This window comes from Delphinus delphis, chromosome 13, assembly GCF_949987515.2.
Source record: "Delphinus delphis chromosome 13, mDelDel1.2, whole genome shotgun sequence".
Lineage (NCBI taxonomy): Eukaryota > Metazoa > Chordata > Mammalia > Artiodactyla > Delphinidae > Delphinus > Delphinus delphis.
In genome coordinates, this window is record NC_082695.1 from 869,827 (window position 1) to 892,143 (window position 22,317).

Consider the following 22,317-nt stretch of genomic DNA (forward strand, 5'->3'; position numbering starts at 1 on the left):
TTAATGTACTGGGGGGCAGGAGGTCAGGCGGGGTGCAGGGGGAATAGCCTCTCTGAGCAGTACTTCCTGAGACCTCAGCTGGGAAGGTGTGATGGGGTGCTCAACGGTGGGGGCTGGAATCATCTGGGGGGGCCAGCGTGCACACGCCTGGCAGCAGATGGACGGTCCACGCAAGCACCCACACGCGGACCCTCTGTGTGGCCTGGGCTTCCTCACAGCGCGGCGGCCTGGGCAGAGTTGCCTCTCTGGTGCCACATGGCCCCAGAACAAAGTCCCAGCACGCGAAGCCTCGCTGCTCTTCGTGGCTCAGCTCGGAAGGTGCGTAGCACCCCTCCCGTGGCCTGTTGGTGAGAGGCGGCAGAGCCCACTGTCGTGCAAAGGGAGGGTGGCAAAGTCCCAGGGGACTTGGCGGCTGTCGTCGCAGCGTCTTTGGAAAGCATGATCTACCACAGCACCCATCCCAGACTGTCGTGAGGTGACGTCTGAGGGCACAAGGGCTAGATGACATTCCGAGGGAGGATGGGATTCCCCTAAAAAGAATGGATGTTCTGTGTCACCGAGAATGCTTTCAGATGGAAACCTAGCAAGTCTGAAGCGGCTGCAACAACCCCGGGATTCCTGACCTCAGATAGTGAGAAGTCCACGGCTCGGGGTGGTGGGCAGAGTTGTTCATTGGTGGTTCAACGACATCATCAGGGACCTGAGCTCTTCCCACCTCTCTGCTCTGCCACGCTCAGTGCATTGGGCTTATCTCCTCATGGTCACAATATGGTTGCCATAGCTCTCAGCGTCACGTCTTCAGAGGCCAAATTTCCAAAGGGCTAGAATAAATATGTTCCTACATCTTGTCCCTCTTTAAGAACAGAGGAATCGTTCCCAGAGCCCCCTACAGACATCCCCTCCTGTGTCCTGGGCTGTCTGTGTGTCTCACCTTGCACCATGCAAGGCAAGGATGCTTTCCTGCTCCTTCTCAGAGCCCCTCCAGTGTTTAGTTTGCTCAGTCTTTGCCTCTCAGGATGGCGGGGACACCCAAGTCTCAAAGAATGGGGTTTGCCTAGAATTTAGCTGAGGAGGTTGGCAGCTGGCTCTCTCCTCCTCTCGAGGAAGCCGAGGTCCCAAGCTGGGACTGTCTGTGTCCTAGACAAGGACAGGGTTAGGATGAAGCAGCTGGTGTCATCTCTACCAACAATGTGAGAAAGCCCCCAGCTCGCCTGGACGGGGACGTCTTGAGACAGGGTGTGCAATGGCCAAGGCCAGACTAACGTCTGTGAGCACTGGACCCACTGGTCCCCTGTCTTCCCCTCTCGGCCTGGTCTGGGACTCTGGGGTGCAGCTGACTGGGCAGACCCCTCCTGAGGGGCGTTCACAAGTGTGTCCCTGCATCATACACATGTCAGGACCTGTGCAGGATCCGGACTGACAGAAGATCCATTTCAAATTGGCTTAAGCTGGAAAAAGAGAGAGAAAGGGAGAGACGGGGAGAGAATGTATTATTCCTGCAACTACAAAGTCTGGAGGAAGCACTGGCTTCGTGTAGACTTGGATTTGAGGCTCAGCTGATGTCACCTGGACCTGGCATCTCACCATCTCTCTGCTCTGCTATTGGCCTCATTGGCTTCATCCTGACCACTGGACGCAAGATGGATGCAGCTGCTCCGGCCTCACATCCTATCTCCCCAAGGCCCCAGCCAACCTCTCCATGTCTCTGTGTGTCTGTTCCTGAGCCTATTGCTGAGCTGCCTGGTTCAGACCCAGTCACATCTCCCCCGCTTCATCCAGGGGCTGGGATTCCACCCAGTGACTTAGAATGTGACAGTGGGGGGTGAACCACACATGTTATGGGGGACAAGGAAGAGACTGAGCAGGACCACAGCAGACATCCACAGCCTGAGACAGGATGGACAGGACTCCGGCTGGAGTTCGATTTTCAGGGGGAGGAAGGGACCTAGGGAGGGTTGCACTCCAGCTAACATCAGTCACCGGGCACGCTGGGCTGGGTGCCGGGAGCCTCACGATGCTGGAACGGTTGCCAAATCCCAGCCCCCCCAGGGCCAGACCCCAGATCCTAGACCAGGGCTTCTCACCGGGCGATTTCACCCCGGGGCACATTTGGAGATGTCTGGAGGCATTCTGGGGTGTCTCAACCTGGCTGGGGGCCAAGGATGCTGTTAAGCACTGTATCACACACAGGACGACCGCCACAACAGAGAGTTCTCCGAATATCCAGCCCCAACAGTCCATAGGGCTGAGACTGGGAAACCCTGGTCTGGGTGGATTAGATGTGGCTCAGCCAGGACTGGAGAGACCCCCAAATAAGCAGATGCCCCAAGTGGGGCGGGGGCACAGCCCTGTCAAGGGCTCGTGGGTGTGTGTGTGAGTGTGGGCATGCATGCGCCCGTGTGGTACGTGCACACGTATCCTCAGATTCAGCTCGAGGCTCAAGTGTAGACTTTTAACGTCTCCCTCACACAAAATCATTCAGAGCTCCGACACATGTCGCAGCTTTAAACGTGCACCTCATGCCCCACCTTTGATTCCACCAGGAGCTGTGAATGGAAGCTTCTTAGATGTTGTGGATTGAAGCCCATGGAGCGTCTGCCGTTCTAGATGCCGTGAAGCAGTGACCAGACAAACAGGGGGCCCTGCCTGGGGGCTCCCAGCCCAGGGGAGAAAGAGCAGAAGAGCAGTCAGTGACGTGGCCGTGGGGGAGGGCGTGCAAAGGCCCTGAGGCAGGAGCAGGACTGGCGTGCTCCTGGAGGCACTGGGGCCACGTGGGGCCATTGAGTGAGCAAAAGGAAACAGACAAAGAGGTCAGGTCAGAGGGGGCCCAGCTCACACATCCTAGAGACCACGCCCTTTCTCAGCGGACGGTGAGCGCATCCAGGAAGAGGGTCAAGGGAGAGGTGGGGAGACCACAGTCAAGGCCAAGGCTTTGCCAGAGCAGGTGGGCCAGAAATGGACCGTGTTCATCACTAAGGGGAGCAGGTGGGGGGCAGCAGGAGGGAGGGCTCAGGGCGATGTCGTCTGGTTCTCTCCCGACCTGTACCTGTTAGCTTCAAGTTTGAACGTAGAAATGTTACTCGGTCAAGTGGGAATCTTTAAAGTGTGTCACCCGTCTTCCTTCAGTTTTACGGTGACCAAGAGCCTCGGCGTGTGGGAATGCTCTGGGTGTCCCTCCACCTCCGGAGGCTCTGGGAGGGGGCGATGGGGTACTCCTGCCCCAGGGCCCGAGTCCCTCTGTCCCGGCCTCTGCCTCACTCCTGGGGCCCACCCTGGGTCACCAGGTTCACAAGCTCTCAGAGCCGCCCCCTTGCTGAACTCTGATTCTTTCCAATCACCATAAACGTGGTTTATTTTCTGTCGGACAGGAACAGGGCTTTCAATTACAGAGGAGAACCTTCTGGCTCCGCTCAGACCGACTTCTTCCAGGGCTGCAGTGTGGCAGCCAGTTTTGTTTCCCCCGCCCCACCGAGTGCCTCCCGGGCTTCAGCGCAGGGACAGTCCCTGCAGGGTGGGAGGACATTGAGCCCTGAAACTGAGGCCGATTCAGGTGCAGAAGGAAACCCAGAAACACAGCACCTCCTGCCTGGAGGAGGGACGCAGGGGCATCGTGGGACCGTCCCACCCAGCGGCCACCGGAGCTTGTGCGGGTGCAAAGGCAGGACAGGAGGACTCCGGCCTAAGGTCAAGTCCACGTGCGCTACTGGCCAGGTGCCTGGGGTCAGAGGCTGTAAAGAAAAGCTCAGCGGGAGGGTGGTAATCTTCCTTGTCTTCAGCGGGGTTTTAGGCGTGGGTTTCTTACTTCCTCACTGACGTCATACCTCCCTGTGTGTGAGGAACGTCCCCTTCGATCTGCTCAATATTTACCGATTGATTTTTAAGTTTTGGGCCTGCACCACTCAGCTTGCGGGGTCTTAGTTCCCCCACCAGGGATTGAACCCGGGCCACAGTAGTGAAAGCACCAAGTTCTAACCACTGGACCACCAGGGAATTCCCTCTGCTCAATATTTAACACAACCAATTTTTTTTTCAACTGAGAAGGGGATTATATTATAAGGAAAACAGATTATTTTTATGCAAATTTGTGGTGGACAAAAGTGAGCCATATATATTGCACGATTTCTAATTTAAACAACCTTTTGTAAGCTGCACATGTTTATAACACAATAAAGTGAGACAGCGCATCGCCCCATGGGAGACGTGCCCACACACTCCTGCCGCACCGGACGGCCCCGGTCCTAGCCTGGCTGGGCCCTCCTTAGCCTTTGGGTCTCATTAGGGTCTGAGTTGTGTCCCCCGACCCCAATGCACAGGTTGAAGTCCTGACCCCAGGACCTCAGGATGTGACTGTGTGTGGAGACCGGGCCTTTACAGAGGTGACTGAGGCAAAATGAGGCCATAGGATGGGTCCTCATCCCATAGGACTGGTGTCCTTAGAAGAGGAGATGAGGGCTTCCCTGGTGGCGCAGTGGTTGAGAATCCGCCTGCCGATGCAGGGGACACGGGTTCGAGCCCTGGTCCGGGAAGATCCCACATGCCGCAGAGAAGCTAAGCCCGTGCGCCACAACTACTGAGCCTGCACTCTAGAGCCCACGAGCCACAACTACTGAAGCCCGCGAGCCTAGAGCCCATGCTCCGCAACAAAAGAAGCCACCACAATGTGAAGCCCGCGCACCGCAATGAAGAGTAGCCCCCGCTCGCCTCAACTAGAGAAAGCCCGCGTGCAGCAACGAAGACCCAACGCAGCCAAAAATAAATAAATAAATAAATTTATTAAATAAATAAATTAATTAAAAATCACTCTCTCTGAACTGTGTTTACTGTGAACTGCACACAGCAGAGCTGCGTGTGGCTGCGTGAGTGTGTGCATGTGTAAGTGTGCCTTAGCGCATGTATGTAACTTCATTGAAAAGCCTCTAAAAAAAAAAGAAAGAAAAGCCTCTGGCGTTTTAAGGAGAGAGTGAGTTTGTTTGCACTTATTGTAGCAGCCAACGTACTTGATTGGGTGCCTTCTGTCTTACTTTATGTTTTGTTCCTTTTTCCCCATTTCTCTAGTTTTGAGAGCTCCCTTTGCCCCTTTGTGAACTTATTCCACTGTCACCGGCCTCATCCCACACCCAACGTGGAATATTTTCTTTCCCTGCCCCCCATCTTTTCCCCTCCCACAGCCCTACAGCCAAGATAAGACCTTGGGAAGAAGATACTTCATCCTTCCATTTCACCCTCGATGCTAAGGTGGGGCGGAGGCCACGATTAGACTGTCCCGTGCAGGCATCGCTCCCGCTTCAACAGCCCTCGTCTGGCACTAGCGCTCCGCCCTCCTGGGCAGCCCAGCACTGTCTACTTAGACCCCACTTCAGGGGACAGTGGCCGCCGAGCGCAGGACCCACCCAGTAGATGCCACCTGCCCCGTGACCGCCCGGGGCTCAGTAGAGCTGGGCCTCGGGAGCTGACGTGGCTCCGGGCTGGGCTCTCTCCCAGGCCCTCCACTGGGCTGCACCGCGAGATGACTACCATTCCTTTCATCTCTCTTCCACGCCTTCCAAGGGCATCAAGGAAGAATGCTCTGTGTGATCCCAGTGGGACTTTAACCCCTTAAAGTGCAAGTTCCCTGCCTTTCTGCAGGAGACAGCAGGTCAGGCTCAGAGCCTTGAAGTCCAGAGCTTCTGAGACACACGTCACCGTGCCGTTCCTCTCACCGTGCTCGGTCCTTTTCCATCTGTGGCATTGCTGTCGCCCTTCCACTGGGAGTAGGACTGAGAACTGGTCCCAGCGGGCATCCCGCGGGGGCACCAGGCTCCCACCTCCCCGTCACATCCCGACACGGACCACTGCCCCCAACCCCGTCTCTCCCGCAGGTGCAGACAGATGACCTACTCGGACGACCTGCCCCAGATCTCCGTGGTGTTCATCTTTGTCAATGAAGCCCTCTCGGTCATCCTGCGCTCCGTCCACAGCGTGGTCAACCACACGCCCTCCCAGCTCCTCAGGGAGGTCGTCCTGGTGGACGACAACAGTGATAACGGTGAGTGGGACCAGCCCGGCCCCCCGCGAGGGAAGCATGTCAGAGCCCTGGAGGTCAGAAGTCTGAATTCGGGCTGGGAGTCGGGCCACACCCCCTCCAGGGGCTCCAGGCGAGAGTCCTTCCTGCCTCGCCCAGCTTCTCCCGGCTGCCGGCATCCCTGGTGTCCCGGGCTTGGGGCCACACCCCTCCCACCTCTGACTCCACCTTCACAAGGCCTCTTCCCGGTGTGTCTGTGTCTCTCCTCTTCTAAGGACACTTGTCCTTGGAGTTAGGGCCCACCCTAACCCGGAAGGTTTTCACCTCAAGATCCTGAACTAGTTATATCCACAAAGATCCTACCTCCACCTGAGGCCTCATTCTGAGGTCCTGGGTGGGCCTGAGCTGTGGCAGGGTGCTATCACTCCTCCAGCCAGGAAGGCCCCCAGCGTGCTGAGTTCTCCCAAATGCTAATGGCACCTGGACAAAGCTGCAGTGGGAGCCTTGCTGGTGGGGAAGCTGGACTGGCGCTCACGGCCGGAACCCGGGCCCTTAGCGTGGCCCTGCGTCACCCTCAGTCCAGCCCAGCACGCTGTCCACACCCAGCAGGCACAGGGGCTCCGAGCCCCTAACAGGGGTCCGGAGGTGCCCCGCCTGCCCCCGTCTGCGGTCCCCACACCGAGCCCTTGGCGCGCTGAGCCGGACCTGCCGGCCCCTCCTCGTCCCCAGTCTCTCCCATCACAGCAGCCTCTCCTCCTAACCTCGGGAGTCGGGGGGCGGGTGGAGGAGAGCGGGGCGAGGCCTCCCAGAGCCCTCCAGGACGGCCTGAAGGAGCTCCAGCCCTGCATGTGCTCTGTGTCTACGCGGGGGGGGGGGGGGGGGGGAGCCCCGCCCGACACCGTCAAGGGAGCCGGGAGCGGGTGGCCGGCGCCGGCCTGCGGGGCCCTGGAGAGGGGGGGACAGAGCACAGGAAGGCCGGCCTGCGGGGCCCTGGAGAGGGGGGGACGGAGCACAGGAAGGCTGCTCCAGGAGCCCCTGGCCGCTGCGGCTGGGGCACCCCTGGGGCCACGGCTGCCCTCACAGGCGTGTCCACTGGAGCCTGGTGACTGAGGGGGAGGCATGGAGACAGGCTGCCCCGCACACGCCCAGCCGACCCGGCGAAGCTCCCGCCTCACTCAGGTGTCCGCTCGCTCTTCCCCTTTCTCTTCTTCCTGCCGGCTAGAGTCTGTCACTGTGGTGACTTACCTTGTTGCTTGCACTTTTGGCCGTTGGGAGCTTCCTCACGTAGACGCCTGCGCCCTCATCAGTTTTTTAATAATTTACTGAGTTGAAATTCTCACAACATAAAATCAACCATTTACAAAATAAGTGTAGAGTTCAGGGGTATTAAGTACATTCACATCATCGTGCGACTATCACCATCATCATCTCCAGAACATTTTCACTTTCCCAAAGTGAAACTCTGTCCCCATTAAACACTAACTCCCCAGAGCCTGTGCTCCGCAACGGGAGAGGCCACAACAGTGAGAGGCCCACATACCGCAAAAAAAACCAAAAAACCCCACTAACTCCCCGCCCCCCTCCCCAGCCCCTGGCACCCAGCACCCTGCTTTCCGTCTCCGTGGAGCTGTCTGCTCCAGGGGCCTCATATAAGCGGAATCACAGGACGTGTCATTTGGCTACTGGGTTATTTCACTGAGCGTAACGTCCTTGAGTTTCTCCACGTAGTAACATGTGTGAGAATTTCCCGCTTTCTCAGGCTGGATCCTGTTCCATTGTATGGATGGACCACACTTTGTTTATCCATCCATCTGTCCACGGACTGCCTTCCTTTCTACAGCTGAGTAATTCAGCCCCGTTTTCTGCTGTCTTTATAACACGTGCCTCTGTCTGAATCAGTCTGGCTTGATTGTTCATTGTCTCTCCCGCTGGAATGCAGCTCCGTGAGGTGGGCTTTTATCTCTCCGAGGTCCCCCCCAGCACCCCGAGCCCACGTCCAGCACCGGCGGGTCCTCTTAAATGTTTATGAAATACAGATCCAGGGCACACAACGACCGTGGGTCTCGGTGACCTCAGGCCCTCCCGAGGTGTCACGCCCGAAACATCTCTGTGTCCCCCGCAGTGGAACTCAAGCTCCACCTGGACCAGTACGTCAGCAAGCGGTACCCGGGCCTTGTGAAAATCGTCCGAAACGGCAGGAGAGAAGGCCTGATCCGGGCTCGCCTGCAGGGCTGGAAGGTCGCCACGGCCCCTGTCGTGGGCTTCTTCGACGCCCACGTGGAGTTCAGCGTGGGCTGGTAAGGGCGGGGCTGGGCCCCAGGCGGGGTCGGCGGGGTCTGCTGGTGCCTGCAGGACCCCCGCAAAGAGGATGAGCCTGGCAGGGCCGGGGGCAGCCGAGTCCAGCCACGTGGCCGCTCCATGTCCAGCTCCTGGACCCAGAACCTGTTTCTGATGCATATAGATGAAGACTGACCTGTATCCCCACCTTGTCCCCAAAGGAATTTGAATTGGCCACTCATTCCAGCAGGTGACAGTCAAATGAGGCTGCTCATGTGACCTCAGGCCAGGGGAACACACAAAGTTTGGGGGCAGTTCCTGCATGAACACGTGGTCTGTAGGGTCTCAGTTAATGGAGACCTAAGTCTAGGGCACAAGGTGGAAGCAATTTCTCATCCTTATGGAAAATTCTAGATCAAAGCGTCCACTCATTTTCTCCCACCCATCCATGCAGGGGTGAGGTGGGCTTCTAGTGAGAAACCCGGAGGGGGATGTGGCCAGGGGGGCGGCAGGGATACCTCAGTGACGCAGGAGCATCTGCGTGAGATGATCTAGAGGTGCCCCGGGGCCCGCCCCGCAGGAAGGCTGGGACGTCTTGCTTTCAGGGCCCAGCCCAATCCAGGCTGATCTCATCTTGGGCTTTTTAACTGAATTACATCTGCAAAGACTCTATTTCCAAATAAGGTCCCCTCCCAGGTTCCAGATGGACAAATCTTTGTGGGAAGACACCGCTCAACCCTCTCCCAGCTTCTGGGGGCTCCAGGAGTCCCTCCAATCTCTACCTCCGTCTTCACACGGCTTCTCCTCTCTGTGTGACTCTGTCTCTCCTCTTCTCTCTCCTAAGTACCCTTGCCAGTGGGTTTAGGGCCCACCCAGGTCACCCAGGATGATCCCATCTCGAGATCCTTAAGTTAGACCCACAGTGGGAGGGTCTGCAGGGGGCCCACATTGGGCAGGGAGTATGAGCCCTGCACCCAGGGGCAGCCTGAGCACCCATCAGAGGGGCTGCAGGGAAAAGTCAGCCCCGGGGTGGGTGGGCAGCTTGCCCTGTTTCAAGAGAGACTAAACCTCACCGTTTTTATATCAAATCGCCCACATTACACCTTCAAACTCTGTGAAGCCTAAACTAAGACGTTCGCTGAGATACTCCCCTGCGGGAAACGCGAGAGCTGCGAACGCCGTAAGGAGGTGCTCGTGGTGGACGTGCTGACCAAGTCGCACAGCGCCTGGCCGGCATCCCCAGCTGGGGACCACGAGGGTCTGGCCTTCGGTGTCTCTCAAAGTTCTTGGTTTTCCTAATGGCTCCTGCTGGTTGGACCAGGGCTTTTGTGCCTGGTTGGCAGGTGAGTGGAGCCCTCTCCTCCACGTTCCCTCCAGTCTCGCTGTGGCGTCTCAGTCACCCCAGGACCACGAGTTTGTTCTCAGCGCTGCGTCTGTCCCAGTACGTTCCTGACCGAGATTCGGCTTCTTTCTGCTTTGACTTCCCCTGCTGGCCCCCACTTCCCTCTCCTCTGCCACCCTCATGAAGCGAGTCTTCTTTTCCCATGACACCTGTCACGTTCTATCGTTAATGACGTGTTATGGTCTGCGCTCCCCACCAGGGTCACTCCATACTGTTGTGCAGGTTGTGCACTGCACAGCTGTACTCGGAGGCCTTTCTGTCCCTCTAACATACGTTAAACTCCCTGGAGCATTTGGAGGGCGTTTGGGAGAATCACAAGTCTACCACGTCAAAATGCAACTTTAATTTTCACAACTGAAAACCCAGTTATCCATCTGCAAATAGCCCTTCCCTCCAAGAATTGCCTCCACAAAGATCCTGCCTGATTAGCAGATGTGGCATTTGCAGAGAGCTTTTCACTTCTGAAGCACTCTGCTAACAGTAATTAATTAAGCCTCCTCATGAAGCTGAAAGGCAGGTAAATACCAGGCTGTCGCTTGGAAGCACAGGAAGGAAGGCGGGCCACGTGGCGCATCTCGCCAGGGTCAGAGAACTGCCCCAGCCCCACCTGCCCCCGCTGTCCCTGCCTGAGCTTGGCCCCCTGGCCCCCTGTAGCGTTCGTCTCTCTGGCTGCCCCGTCAGTGGGCTGCTCACGACCACGTTGAACTCCAGTTCGGTGACAGGCCCTCGGGCAGCATCTCATCCTTGCGGTAGACAAGGCCGTCTCTGGGGTCAAGCTGCACCTGCTTGCCTCTTGGACTCCTGCAAGGAGAATCCGCAACCGACAGCCCATGTCCTCCGGTCCCTCTCCTCCCCGGCTTCATTGCCTGCGCTGCCCCCATCTCGCCACTCCAGGCCCCTGGCCCGCTCCCCAAGTGCACCAGCACATCCCAGGAGCTCAGCACTGGCTGCTCCCTCTGCGTGGAGTGCCCCCCCGCCCAGCTCTCCCAACCACCTGCTACATCCTACACCTCCTTCTGTTCACCACCCAGGGCAACATACACCAGGCACCCTATTTAAAAGTGCAATTCCAAATCCTCCTTACTTGCTCTCTTTTTCCACCACAACAGCTATCACCTCCTAATATATTATATCATTTATTTATACATTATTTTCTGTCCCCTGACCCCCACCCAGTCAGGGCTACCACATACTGTTGTGTAGGTTGTGCACTGCACAACAGTACCTGGTAGCCTTTCTGTCCCTTCAGTGTATCCTAAGTTCCCTGAGGCATGGATGTTTTTTTCTTTTCTAGTTCGTGAATGTACTCCGGTGTGTTAAAACAGGGTGTGGCACATAACAGGTCCTCAGTTCATGCTTGTAAATGAACGTACGGCCACCCGTGCGGGGAAGGAGGGCCGGGAAGTGGGATGCGCTGGAGGGGGAGGCCGAGCTGTGAAGGGTAGGACTGAGCTGACCCACAGGGCCTCTGGAGCCAGGACGGACCCACAGAGGCGTCAGAGATTGGGCCCAATCCGTGTGCCCGTATCCCTGGTGTCCATCAGTCCTTAGCCACGGGCTGGCCCGGGAAGGGCGAGACCTCGGCAGGCGGGTCTGCAGCCCAGGCGACCCCGGGGCTTCCAGAGGTGAAGCTCTTGGATCCGCCGCCCGCAGGCGCCATCAGACCCGGGTGTGGCCGCCTCCCTGGAGGAGGCCCGGCTTCAGCCCCCCCACCTGGGGGAATGGGGCGGGTGCTCCCGGCATCCACGCCCTTCCCCATGGGCACGCACCGCCCCGCAGGGCCGAGCCCGCCCTCTCGCGGATCCGGGAGGACCGCCGGCGCATCGTCCTGCCGGCCATCGACAACATCAAGTACGACACATTTGAGGTGCAGCAGTACGCCAGCGCTGCCCACGGCTACAACTGGGGCCTCTGGTGCATGTACATCACCCCGCCCCGGGACTGGCTGGACCGTGGCGACGAGGCAGCGCCCATCAGGTGAGCCGACCCCGGGGCCCCGGGGCAGGGCTGCCGCAGGGGGCTTGGGGGCTGGAGGGACGGGGGTGCTCTCCTGCAGAAAGCCAGGGCCTGCGCCATGTGGGCAAGTAAATGTGGTGGGATGCAGCGTCTGCCCAGACGTGCAGAGGGACATGGTGATGTGATGGGGGAACTTGGGAGCGGCTCCAGTGTGTGACCTGAGAGGTGACGAGGTCGGGTGGGGGGGGAGAGGGAGGGAGAGGGAGGGAGACAGACAGACAGACAGACAGAGCTAACACCCAAAGAGAAAGAGCCAGTAAAAGAGACTGAGAAAAGGGACACCGACATGGAGAGAGCAGAACAGGGGACTCACCAAGGAAAGTGAGAGGGAACAAGAAAGAGAGACGAACAGAGGAAGACAGAGTCAGCGTAGGCGGCAGCGAGACCAAGGAACAAAACTGGGAAGGCGTCACGGAGTAGAGAGGACGAGAGGTGCAGAGATGGAGAGAGGGAGGGAAAGGAGACGGAGACTTAGAGAGAACGAGGGAGAGACAGACAGAGGCAGAGACAGCGCCACCAGAGTCAGAAACACGAGCCGGGGAGCAGAGCAGAGACCCGGAGACCACAGGTGCTGCGTGTGCCACAGAGACCCCAGGCGTTTCAGCAGACCCCAGACATTGTCCTGCAAAGCATTTATTTTATTTTGAATCGGTTCCCAAACATGAAAACGGAGAGATTTTCACATGTTAAAAATACACAACCCAGAGACTTCTCTTGTGGTGCAGTGGTTAAGACTCCATGCTCCCAATGCAGGGAGCCCAAGTTCAATCCCTGGTCCGGGAACTAGATCCCACATGCATGCCACAACTAAGAGTTTGCATGCCACAACTAAGGAGCCCGCCTGCTGCAACTAAGACCTGGCACAACCAAATAACTAACTAACTAAATAAAATATTAAAAAAGAATACACAACCCAGGACTTCCCTGGTGGCACAGTGGTTGGGAATCCACCTGCCAATGCAGGGGACACAGGTTCAAGCCCTGGTCCGGGAAGATCCCACATGCTGCAGAGCAACGAAGCCCGTGTGCCACAACTACTGAAGCCCGTATGCCTAGAGCCTGTGCTCAGCAACAAGAGAAGCCACCGCAATGAGAAGCCCGCGCACCACAACGAAGAGTAGCCCCCGCTCGCCGCAACTAGAGAAGAAAGCCCGTGTGCAGCAGTGAAGACCCAACGCAGCCACAAATAAATAAATAAAATAAATTTTTAAAAAAACCCACAGCCCAGCATCTTTATAAAAATGGGAAGGTGCACATTCTCCCAAGGCAGCAGTCCCTGGGGCTGAGAAGCAGTCCCCTGTCTAAACAGCGTGGTGGTCTCCAGTTCCCGAAATCCCCACCCCTCCCCATTGTCTCCCTGACGCTCTGCCTTCCTACCTGCGCTGTCATTCCTTGCACCTGGCCTGCTTTGTTTGTTTCCATCACCGACTGAGCTTCTGTAGTTTGCAGCCCTTCCTTCCACTTCCCTAGTCTGCTGAGCCCCTGGGAAATCTATGTTTCAAAATCTAGTGGGGCTACCACTTTCTCCTGGGGGCCCAGCAGGATGGAGGTATTTTTTTCCTGGAGTGAACGTGCATCTGCAGGATCTGTTGACCCCTTGCAGCCTTGGCCAGGTCCCCCCTGTAGAGGTTTGGATCTTAGGGCCTCGGGCTGGGACCCTCCTGCCTCATCTGTACAAACTGATGTGTCCCTGCTGAAACAAGCCACTCTGCCCGCAAGTGACCAAGACCATCCCTCACTGCGCCTCTGAAAGCTCTCTCTTCCCCTAGGAGTGTCTTACGGGGGCTTCCGGGCACCCACTCTCCATGAGCAAAGAGCCGTCCAGCGAGAAATTAAGTCTCAGAGCAGCCTGGATGCCCCGAGCTGCAGGAGGGACGCTCTGGACAGACTGTGCATCGTCTCGAGCTTTGCTCCTTATTACTATTACCTGGAGAGCATTTGAAACCCCTGATGCCCAAAACCCAAACAAAAAATGGGCAAAGGCCTCGAACAGATACTGCACACAGGAAGGTAGACAAAGTGCTAACACACTCACAGAAAAACGCCCCCCACGGAGTCACGCAGTGTCCCAGTGAGGGGCCCTGCACGCCTGCTAGAACGGACAGACAGACCAGTGGCAGCGGGGGCTGGTGACACGGAGCAGTCGGAACTCTCAGCGCGGCCGGTGCGAGAAGGCATCGGCAAGACCACTTTGCAATACTTGCAGTTTCTCAAAGAGGTAAAAACACTTCCTGTATGACCAGCCGCTCTACCCCAGGTATCTTCCCAAAAGAAATGAAAACGCACGTCTACAAAAGACACCTGCGAATGTTTGTGGTGGCAGCTTTATTCACAGTAGTCCCGAATTGGACCCAAATGTCCACCAACAGGTGACTAGATAAACGAAGCATAACCTATCTATGTAACGGGAGGCTTCTCAGAACTAAAAGGGAATAAACGGTTACGCCCGTAACAATGCGGGTGAAACTCAAAATGGTGAAACAGAGGCGAAAGAGCCAGATACACGAGAGCGCGCAGTGTGTGATCTGATGCACAGAGAAGCCCAGAGAACGCAGTCCCCTGGTGGAGGACCGAGGAGCCCTGCGTGGGCACATTCTCCGTCTGGACTGGGACGGGGTTACCCGACGTTCCCTCCGTCAGACCACTCGGACCACACGCTTTCAAGGGATGTGTCCTGTTGCGTGTAAATTTAACTTTGTTGAGTTGATTTTTAAAATGAATTTCAAAACATACAAAAAAGCAATAATTCCAATGCCCAAGCTGCTTACCATGCCAGTTAAATTAGCATCTCTGAGCCGGGACCAGGAGGATTCCAGCAACAGAGAAGGGCGCCAGCTAACGTGAGCTGAAGCGGCTCTGGGGAGGAGGCAGCAGGAAAGCCAGACGTCTCCCCGACACTGCGGACGGGTGTCCCTCCACCCCAGTCAGTCCCCGGAACAGAGGAGGCAGTGGCTGAACTTGGGCCGCAAACCCCTGCCCCCACCTTTCCTGGAAGCAGATGGGAGAAGGCGTCCTCCAGTGACCCGCTGACCTTCACAGAGGGGAAGGTCTGGGGACTCACCGTCCCACAGGGAGAATGTGCAAGGAGAGAGGCGGTCTCCGTAAAAGATGTTGGGGTGTTTATAAGAAGGCTGGGCGCAGCAGACAGGCGTGTCCACATCCTGACCCCCAGAGCCCATGAAGGCGACCTCATTGGGGAAAGGATCTTTGCAGATGCAATTGGGATCTTGTGACGGGGAGATTACCTTGGATCACCAGGCTGGGCCCTGAATGCCGTCATGAGTGTCCTTAGGAGAGACACACACAGAAGAGGAAAGGCCACGCCACTCTGGAGTCAGAGACGGGAGGGACGCAGCCAGAAGCCAAGGGACGCCTGGGGCCCCCAGCAGCTGGAAGAGGCAGGAAGGACCCTCCCCTGGAGCCTCCAGAGAGAGCGCGGCCCTGGGACACCTCGACCTCGGACTTCCAGCGCCAGGAGCTGGGAGAGGACACACATCTCCAGTCCGACACACCTGACCTCGGACTTCCGGCGCCAGGAGCTGGGAGAGGACACACATCTCCAGTCCGACACCTCGACCTCGGAGTTCCGGCGTCAGGAGCTGGGAGAGGACACACATCTCTGGTCTGAAGCCCGTTTATGGTACTTCTTTTCGCAGCCACGGGAAGTGAACACGCTGGGTAACCTAAAATGGCCAATGTCCAGAACAGGCCCTCTGCAGAGCCCTGCGCCGAGACTGGAAGGTCTAAGCCTTGCTGGGCATCTGCCAGGAGGGCGTCCCCGTGGGGATGGAGCCGGCACACAGCCACGCTGATGCGAGACCATGGTGGCAGTCTGGAGCCGCTGCTGCGTGTGACAGTCACAAGCATTCCTCAGCTCCACGCGGAGCCACGACCACAGCCAGTCCCCGAACTGCGTCCTCGACGGGCATGAGTGCAGCCCGCGGGGAAGCAGAGTCCCGACAAGGGCCTCTCAAGGCTGCCTGCGGGGCTGATGGCTTTGACCGCGCCCAGCCAAGGCTCCCTGGGAATCAGATGTGGTGTGTCCCTCGGGGAAGAGAGGAGGCCGACCGGAGCCTCCCCAGACCCGCCTGGCCCTCAGCAGGCTCCGTGCCGGGACTCACTGCCCTGCCCCCAGACCCCCGGCCCCTCTTCCTGGGGAGAGAAGTCACTCTGAATCTCCCGTCTCAGTGTGCACAGCACCCGGGGAGCCAAGGGTGGCGTAACCGCGTCCTTCAAGTTCTAGAAAAGGCCGTCTCTGAGTTACAGCGTGTTGCCTCGATTGTACCGTGTATGTTTTGAATTGGAACCAATGTTTACACTTAAGAGATTTCACATGAAATTGATATCTACTCTTTGAAAAGTAGAAGATTCTGGAAAACCCAGGCCCCCATTCCTGCCTGGTGACGGTCCACTGGAGCTGAGCTGCCACTGGTCCCCCGGGAGGGGCAGCACCACAGTCCCCAGCGCTCCCCGCAGCCTGTTCCTCTCGGGCCTCGAGCTGGGGGTTCAGGAGAAACAGGACCGCAGGGGCAGCCGCGAGGTCCTTTGCTTCCAAGGTTGTTATCCAGAGGATGGCCCTCCTCTCCCCCTTCTCAGGGAAGGGTCTTCACACAACCTCCCCGCGACAGCAGACCCCGCGGGAAAAGCCCTGGCACCCCAGTGCCTGCAGAAAAGGCTCCTGGCCACCCTCTGATGGAGCCCCTCACCCTGCACACCCGACCCCTGGACCCCAGGCTGGGAAACTGCATCCCCGGGGACAGCACGGGCCTGGAAAGGTCTCTCCTGAAAACCGCTCTGGGATTTCTCGTTTCCCTCGGACCTGGGCGCGGACCCGCTGCCCTTCTCCTGAAGGATGCAGCTCGCACACCCACCCTGGAGCCCGGGTGGGAAATTAGCCTGGGAGAGGCTGCCTTGTGAAGATTTCCTTTAGGAAATTTCCCTACCGTTCATTATCCTTGATGCTCAAGGAAGAAAAAGGCGTGAGAAGAAGGCTTGGATTGCTGGAGGGAAGTATCTCAGCCTTGACAGAAGGAGAAAGACGGCTCCCCCCGCACGTGGAAAGGGGAGTGAGGGGCCCGCAGGCCTGGTGTGGGCCCAGGGGTCCTGCGTGCTGGGGGCGGCTGGCCGCACGCGCAAACCATGTCACTGAAATGGAGCTATTTCCCGGGTCTGAAGGAGGTCAAAACGGGACCCGTGACCAGTGGCGTGTTCGTCCCCGTCTCCGCGTGGCTCCGAGCTGCCAGCAGGGTGCAGGCGCGGAGCGTCTTGGCCGCGTCGTACGGACCCCCGCCTCGGGGAGGGCAGTGCAGCCCCTTGGCGCACACGGCTCGCATCTTCCAGGGGCCGTGGAGCTCGTGCGAGGGTTTGCACCCCGTCCCCCGAGGGGAGTCCAGATCCGGGCCAGTGTGTCTGGTGGACGCGGAGGGATCGCGGGTGTAAGTCGCTACCAGTGGGGCCAGAGGAGCCCGGAGGAAAGGGGGACGCTCGGGGGGTGGCAGAGGGGCCCCCTCCCAGCACCCAGTCCCCCCCACCAAGCAGGGGAGCATGGAACGAGGCCCCAAGTAACACACGCACACTCACACACACATGCGCAAAATCACACACAGATGCACACACGTGCATAGAGGTGCACACACAGATACAAATGCAAGCACACGGACACGCGCGCACACGCACACACACACGACCGCACAGACCCGCCCACCCAGACACACGCGCACACACACACACACACAACCACACAGACCCGCCCACCCAGACACACGCGCACACACACACACACACGCGCAAGACCACACATAGACCCGCGTGCACACACACACCACACGTAATTGCTTCTCCGGTCACGGTGGTAGGTGGTAGCATAGTGACATTTTCCTGCTGACTTGTCACTTACCCTCTCCTGAGCCGTCACTTCCCGTGGTGCTGGGATCTTGGTAAGCACCTCGCCTGCTGGGTGGGTAACAGTCCATAAAAGGGATGGCTCGAAATTCATTCGACCGTCTACACTGATGGACTCTAAGTTGATTTCCCTTTGGCCGCTGTAACTCACGCTGCAGTGCACAGCTTTGTGCGAATAGCTTTTGGATTAGTCTCCTAGGATAAATGCCAGCTGTGGAATCAGGGGATAAAATAATAACAGCAAACGGTTCCCAGGCTCCAGACACTCCTCTATGCAGTTTTCATCTGCACAGCAGCCTGTGGAGGAGGCACCGTCCTGCCTTTCACGTTATGGGCGGGGCAGCCGAGCACAGAGAAGCTGAGCGACTTGCCCAAGGTCACACAGCTGGTGCGCACCGAGCCGGTCGTCGTTGCATCACTGCACAGGTATCGTTGGCTGTCTATTCATAGCTTCGGACTTTTCCAAGACAGTTGAGCCAACCCACCCCAGTTTCTCCACAAACTCGCCACCAGTGCATGTGACCCCTGCACCCAGTTCGGCAGCGAGTCTGCAAGATTCTGCACACGCCTTCCCTGTGCTTGTGCCGATTGCCTGGCCACGCCCTGCCTGCGAGCACGTGTTCTTCCTCAAGACGCCGGGAGCAGATGACTCTCTTGTCCCTTGTCACTCTCCTGAAGGCTGAAGGACCCGTTTGTGACCTTAATTCTATGCACTCCCATTTATACAGAACTCCAGAATTCCATGGACTCGAGGATGTGGATTGTCTCTGCGTGGGTGTCTGGGTGTGTCTCTGTGTGTGCATGTGTTGTATGTGTATCTGTGTGTGTGTTCACTGCAGGTGTGGGTCTGTGTTTATGTGTGCGGGGGTGCACATGTGTGTTTCTCTGGGTGTTACCTGTGTGCATCTGGGTGTGTACGTGTAGGTCTGTGTGTATGGGTATCTATCTGTGGGTACGTTTGTGGGACCATGTACGTGTATTACATGTGTCTGTATATCTGTACATCTGTTTGTTGGGTGTGTGTCTGGCCTTGTAGTGGGTGTGTTGCGTGTGTGTCTACATGTGTCCGTGTACCTGTCTGTTGCATGTGTGTACTTTTGCACGCACGCGTGTGTGTTGTGTGCATCCATGCATCTGTGTGTGTCCGCATGTCTGTTGCCTTTACAAGGCAGGAGCCCGGGTGAGGACCCTTTGCAGAGATGCCGCTTGCTATATCCCGGCATGTGCACATCAGCCCCGATGTAAGGATGCCCCCAGGACGACACGTCTCCCCCTGCCCGGCCGAACCTGAGAACCCCTCGGCCCTGGCTGTTTTCTGTAAACACAGCAAGAATTTCTCATGCAAATAAATTCCGTGCCAGCTGATTCTGCTTCCATCGCCTTCTGAGTTTAAGTTTATTTTGGAACTCTGAGCAGTAATAAAAAAATTCTTACTAGCTACATCAGACTTGGGAGGGATTTGGTAGTTAAGTTCACCAGAGATCGCCTGAGGTTTTTGTGTCGTTAAGAAAATGAGAGAAATATCTCTCTTGGTTGGTGAACCATAACTTAACCAGTCAAACGCTTGCTATTACACGTCACAGATGACATTAAAATTTCATTGCTGTTAGATTTGTGGCTCAAATGTCATGACTGAACAAATTGGATCTTTTTACAAATAAAAGGATAATCGCCTTTTAATGCCTCTGTTATTCTTGGACAACTCATGGGCATTTGCTTCTGATGTCCTAGTCACATTGAAAAGAAATGCTTCTTTTAAATTGTGATTGAGAACAATTTATCATGGCGTTATCATGAGTGACTTCATACCTGTGGGAGCAGCGGGACAGCGGGGGGAACGGAGCAGGAAACAGCCTTAGCCTTCAGCCTTGCCAGGACCACAGGGGCCTTCGGGGACAGTGGGGAGCCTTTTTGTTTTTTAATTTATTTGTTCTATTTTATTTTTGGCTGCGTTGGATCTTCCTTGCGGTGCGCGGGCTTCTCACTGCAGTGGCTTCTCTTGTTGCAGAGCACAGGCTGTAGGCACGCGGACTTCAGTAGTTGTGGCTCGCGGGCTCTAGAGAGCAGGCTCGGTAGTTGTGGCGCACGGGCTTAGTTGCTCCGCAGCATGTGGGATCTTCCCAGAGCAGGGCTCGAACCCGTGTCCCCTGCATTGGCAGGCAGATTCTTAACCACTGTGCCACCAGGGAAGCCCCAGTGGGGAGCCTTTACTAGTCCTCTCAGAGCTCGGAAGAAACTAAGCCCTCAGCCTACAAGGGAGGTGTCTTTGTTTTGAGGGAAACACGTCCTTCAAAAGCTTGGAAGGTCCTGCTTTCTTACAAAACAGAGACTGTGTCTACTTCTTGCTAGCAAGCTATTTTTCCGTTCTCTTTCCTTTCTCTTTTTTATCCCCTCCGACTAATAGGCACTCAGTATATCCTGCATTCATGATGTGAATGTATCATGAATGAATGAATGAGTCAGCAAATATGCAGTTCTATTCACAGTGACACCGTCCACTTTTCTCTGCCACTCTGTCTCACCCTGTCCTGCTTTGACCACCGCTGCTCCATGAGACCAGTGGAGGTCTCAACACTGATAGATTGTTAATGCATTTTAGAAAAAACTATAACCAGCACATTGACACATGATTTTACAGATACAATTGCTTGGGACAAGGCAAGATTTACTGACATTTTAAAAATATGTAGCTGTAAATAGAATTATTACAGGAATAATAGTACAGTTGGCAGTCTTGTGCAGACAGCTGCACAGGTTGTGTACTGTACAACTTCAAGGTGTGTCATTCAGAGAGAGTCTGATATTGAAGAGCTTCCATAGAGTTGAGCAGTGCACAGCCTGTGCAACCGCCCATTACAGCCCTGACTACTGATGCACAGATAAAATAACGAAGGAGGTAGGCAAGTGACTGATGATCAGGGCAACTAAACAACTCATCGGGTAAACAGATTTTTAAAAATTTCCACTAAGTTGCCTGAATTGAATACTGGTTTTTGTCATCTCTGAGGGATGCAAAGGCAAGTCCTAGGCAGCCCTGCCCGTGTCCCAAGCCCTGGGCACAGTGACCAAGCGGAGGCGAGGAGTGCAGGGATGAGGTGTGGGGACTTGGAAAGAGGATGGTGAGCCCACCCAGGCTGTGGAGATCCGGGGCCACACACCAGCAACCAGCTCATGCACTGCCTGCTTCCCTCCAGAACCCCGGCCATGATCGGCTGCTCCTTCGTGGTGGACCGGGAGTACTTCGGGGACATCGGCCTGCTGGACCCGGGCATGGAGGTGTACGGTGGGGAGAACATCGAGCTGGGCATGAGGGTAAGTGTCACTGCCTGGCCACCGAGGCCTCGTGAGGGGACCGTCTGCCGAGCAGACCTGTTGGCCTGGCTGGTCCGTGAGCTGCGTGTTACCAGTAAGGGGGGCGTAAGGCCCCAAAACTTAGGTCAATGTAAGAAACCTCGATGGCAGCGGGACTGGGAAACATTATGAATATGGTGACAAGAGATTGTGTTTTGGATGTGACTTTCTTTCTCAAGCCACGCGTTCTGCTGCATTACACTAAAGTGGGGGCCGGTGGGGGGGTGGAAATTGTAAAAGCTGGTCCTCGGCTTGGGGAGTTTGCACGATGGCGACGAGGAGACCCACCCTGTTTCGTGGGCTTGTCTCGGTGGATGTGTGTAAAGCAGGGTGCAGATGGGGGTTGTGAGCGTCTGAATTCCCCACGGCTGCTCCTGGGGGGGGGGGGCAGCTTGTAGAGAAGGCTCCAGAGAGGATGTTTTCTTCTAGGAATTTTATGATTCCAGGCCTTATGCTCAAAGCTTTAGTCCATTTTGAGTTAATTTTTCTGTATGGTGTAAGATAGTGGTCCAGCTTTACTCTTTTGCATGGAGCTGTCCGGTTTTCCCAGCACCATTTATTGAGGAGACTATCTTTTCCTCGTTGTATATTCTTGGCTCCTTTGTTGTAAATTAATTGACAATGTGTGCATGGGTTTGTTTCTGGGTTCTGTGTTCTGTTCCATTGATCTATGGAATGTTTTTATGCCAATGCCATATGTTTTGATTCTTGTAGCTTTGCAAGGTAGTTTGAAATCAGGGAGTGTGATGCCTCCAGCTTTGTTCTTCTCTCTCAAGATTGCTCTGGGGTCTTTGTGGTTCCACACAAATTATAGGATTGGTTGTTCTATTTCTGAGGAAAAATGTCATTGGCATTTTGATAGGGATGTACTCAATCTTAGATTGCTTTGGGTAGTACAGTCATTTTAACAACATTTTCCAATCCATGAGCATGGATACTTTTCCATTTCTTTGTGTCTTCTTCAACTTCTTTCATCAATGTCTTGTAGTTTTCAGCGTACAGGCCTTTCACCTCCTTGGTTCAGTGTATTCTTAGGATAAAATCAGGTTGGGTTCGGAGCCCAGTCAAAGGCTAGTATCCTGGGCTCTGCTCACGGCTCAGCGGGACGGTCACAGCATGATTAACGTGACATGACACAGCCCATCCAGAGAGGGATGGGCAGGGCTTTCAAGGACTGTGGACCTGGGGTGTCAAAGGACCCTGCTTCCAGGAGAGTTCGGGTTTGAGCCCTCAGCACCAGGTCGTGGGTTACGACCAGGTCACCAGGTCACCAATTCCTTGCCCTTCACGCACAAGTGCTCCTTCTGAGGTGCTGTGACCCCGCTCCACACAGGATGCTCAGAGGCCCAGGATGGGGAAGCAGCTTAGC

General features: G+C 56.2%; 1 protein-coding gene across 1 annotated transcript in view; it reads left to right on the forward strand.

Annotated features, from left to right (window-relative positions):
- Positions 1 to 22,317, forward strand: part of GALNT9 (polypeptide N-acetylgalactosaminyltransferase 9) — a 92,061-nt gene that overhangs the window by 34,488 nt on the left and 35,256 nt on the right. Inside the window, exons 3-6 of the mRNA XM_060029328.2 lie at positions 5,859 to 6,025; positions 8,124 to 8,298; positions 11,460 to 11,657; positions 20,792 to 20,909. Of these exons, the coding sequence (XP_059885311.1) occupies positions 5,859 to 6,025; positions 8,124 to 8,298; positions 11,460 to 11,657; positions 20,792 to 20,909 (658 nt within the window). The remainder of the gene's footprint in view (positions 1 to 5,858; positions 6,026 to 8,123; positions 8,299 to 11,459; positions 11,658 to 20,791; positions 20,910 to 22,317) is intronic.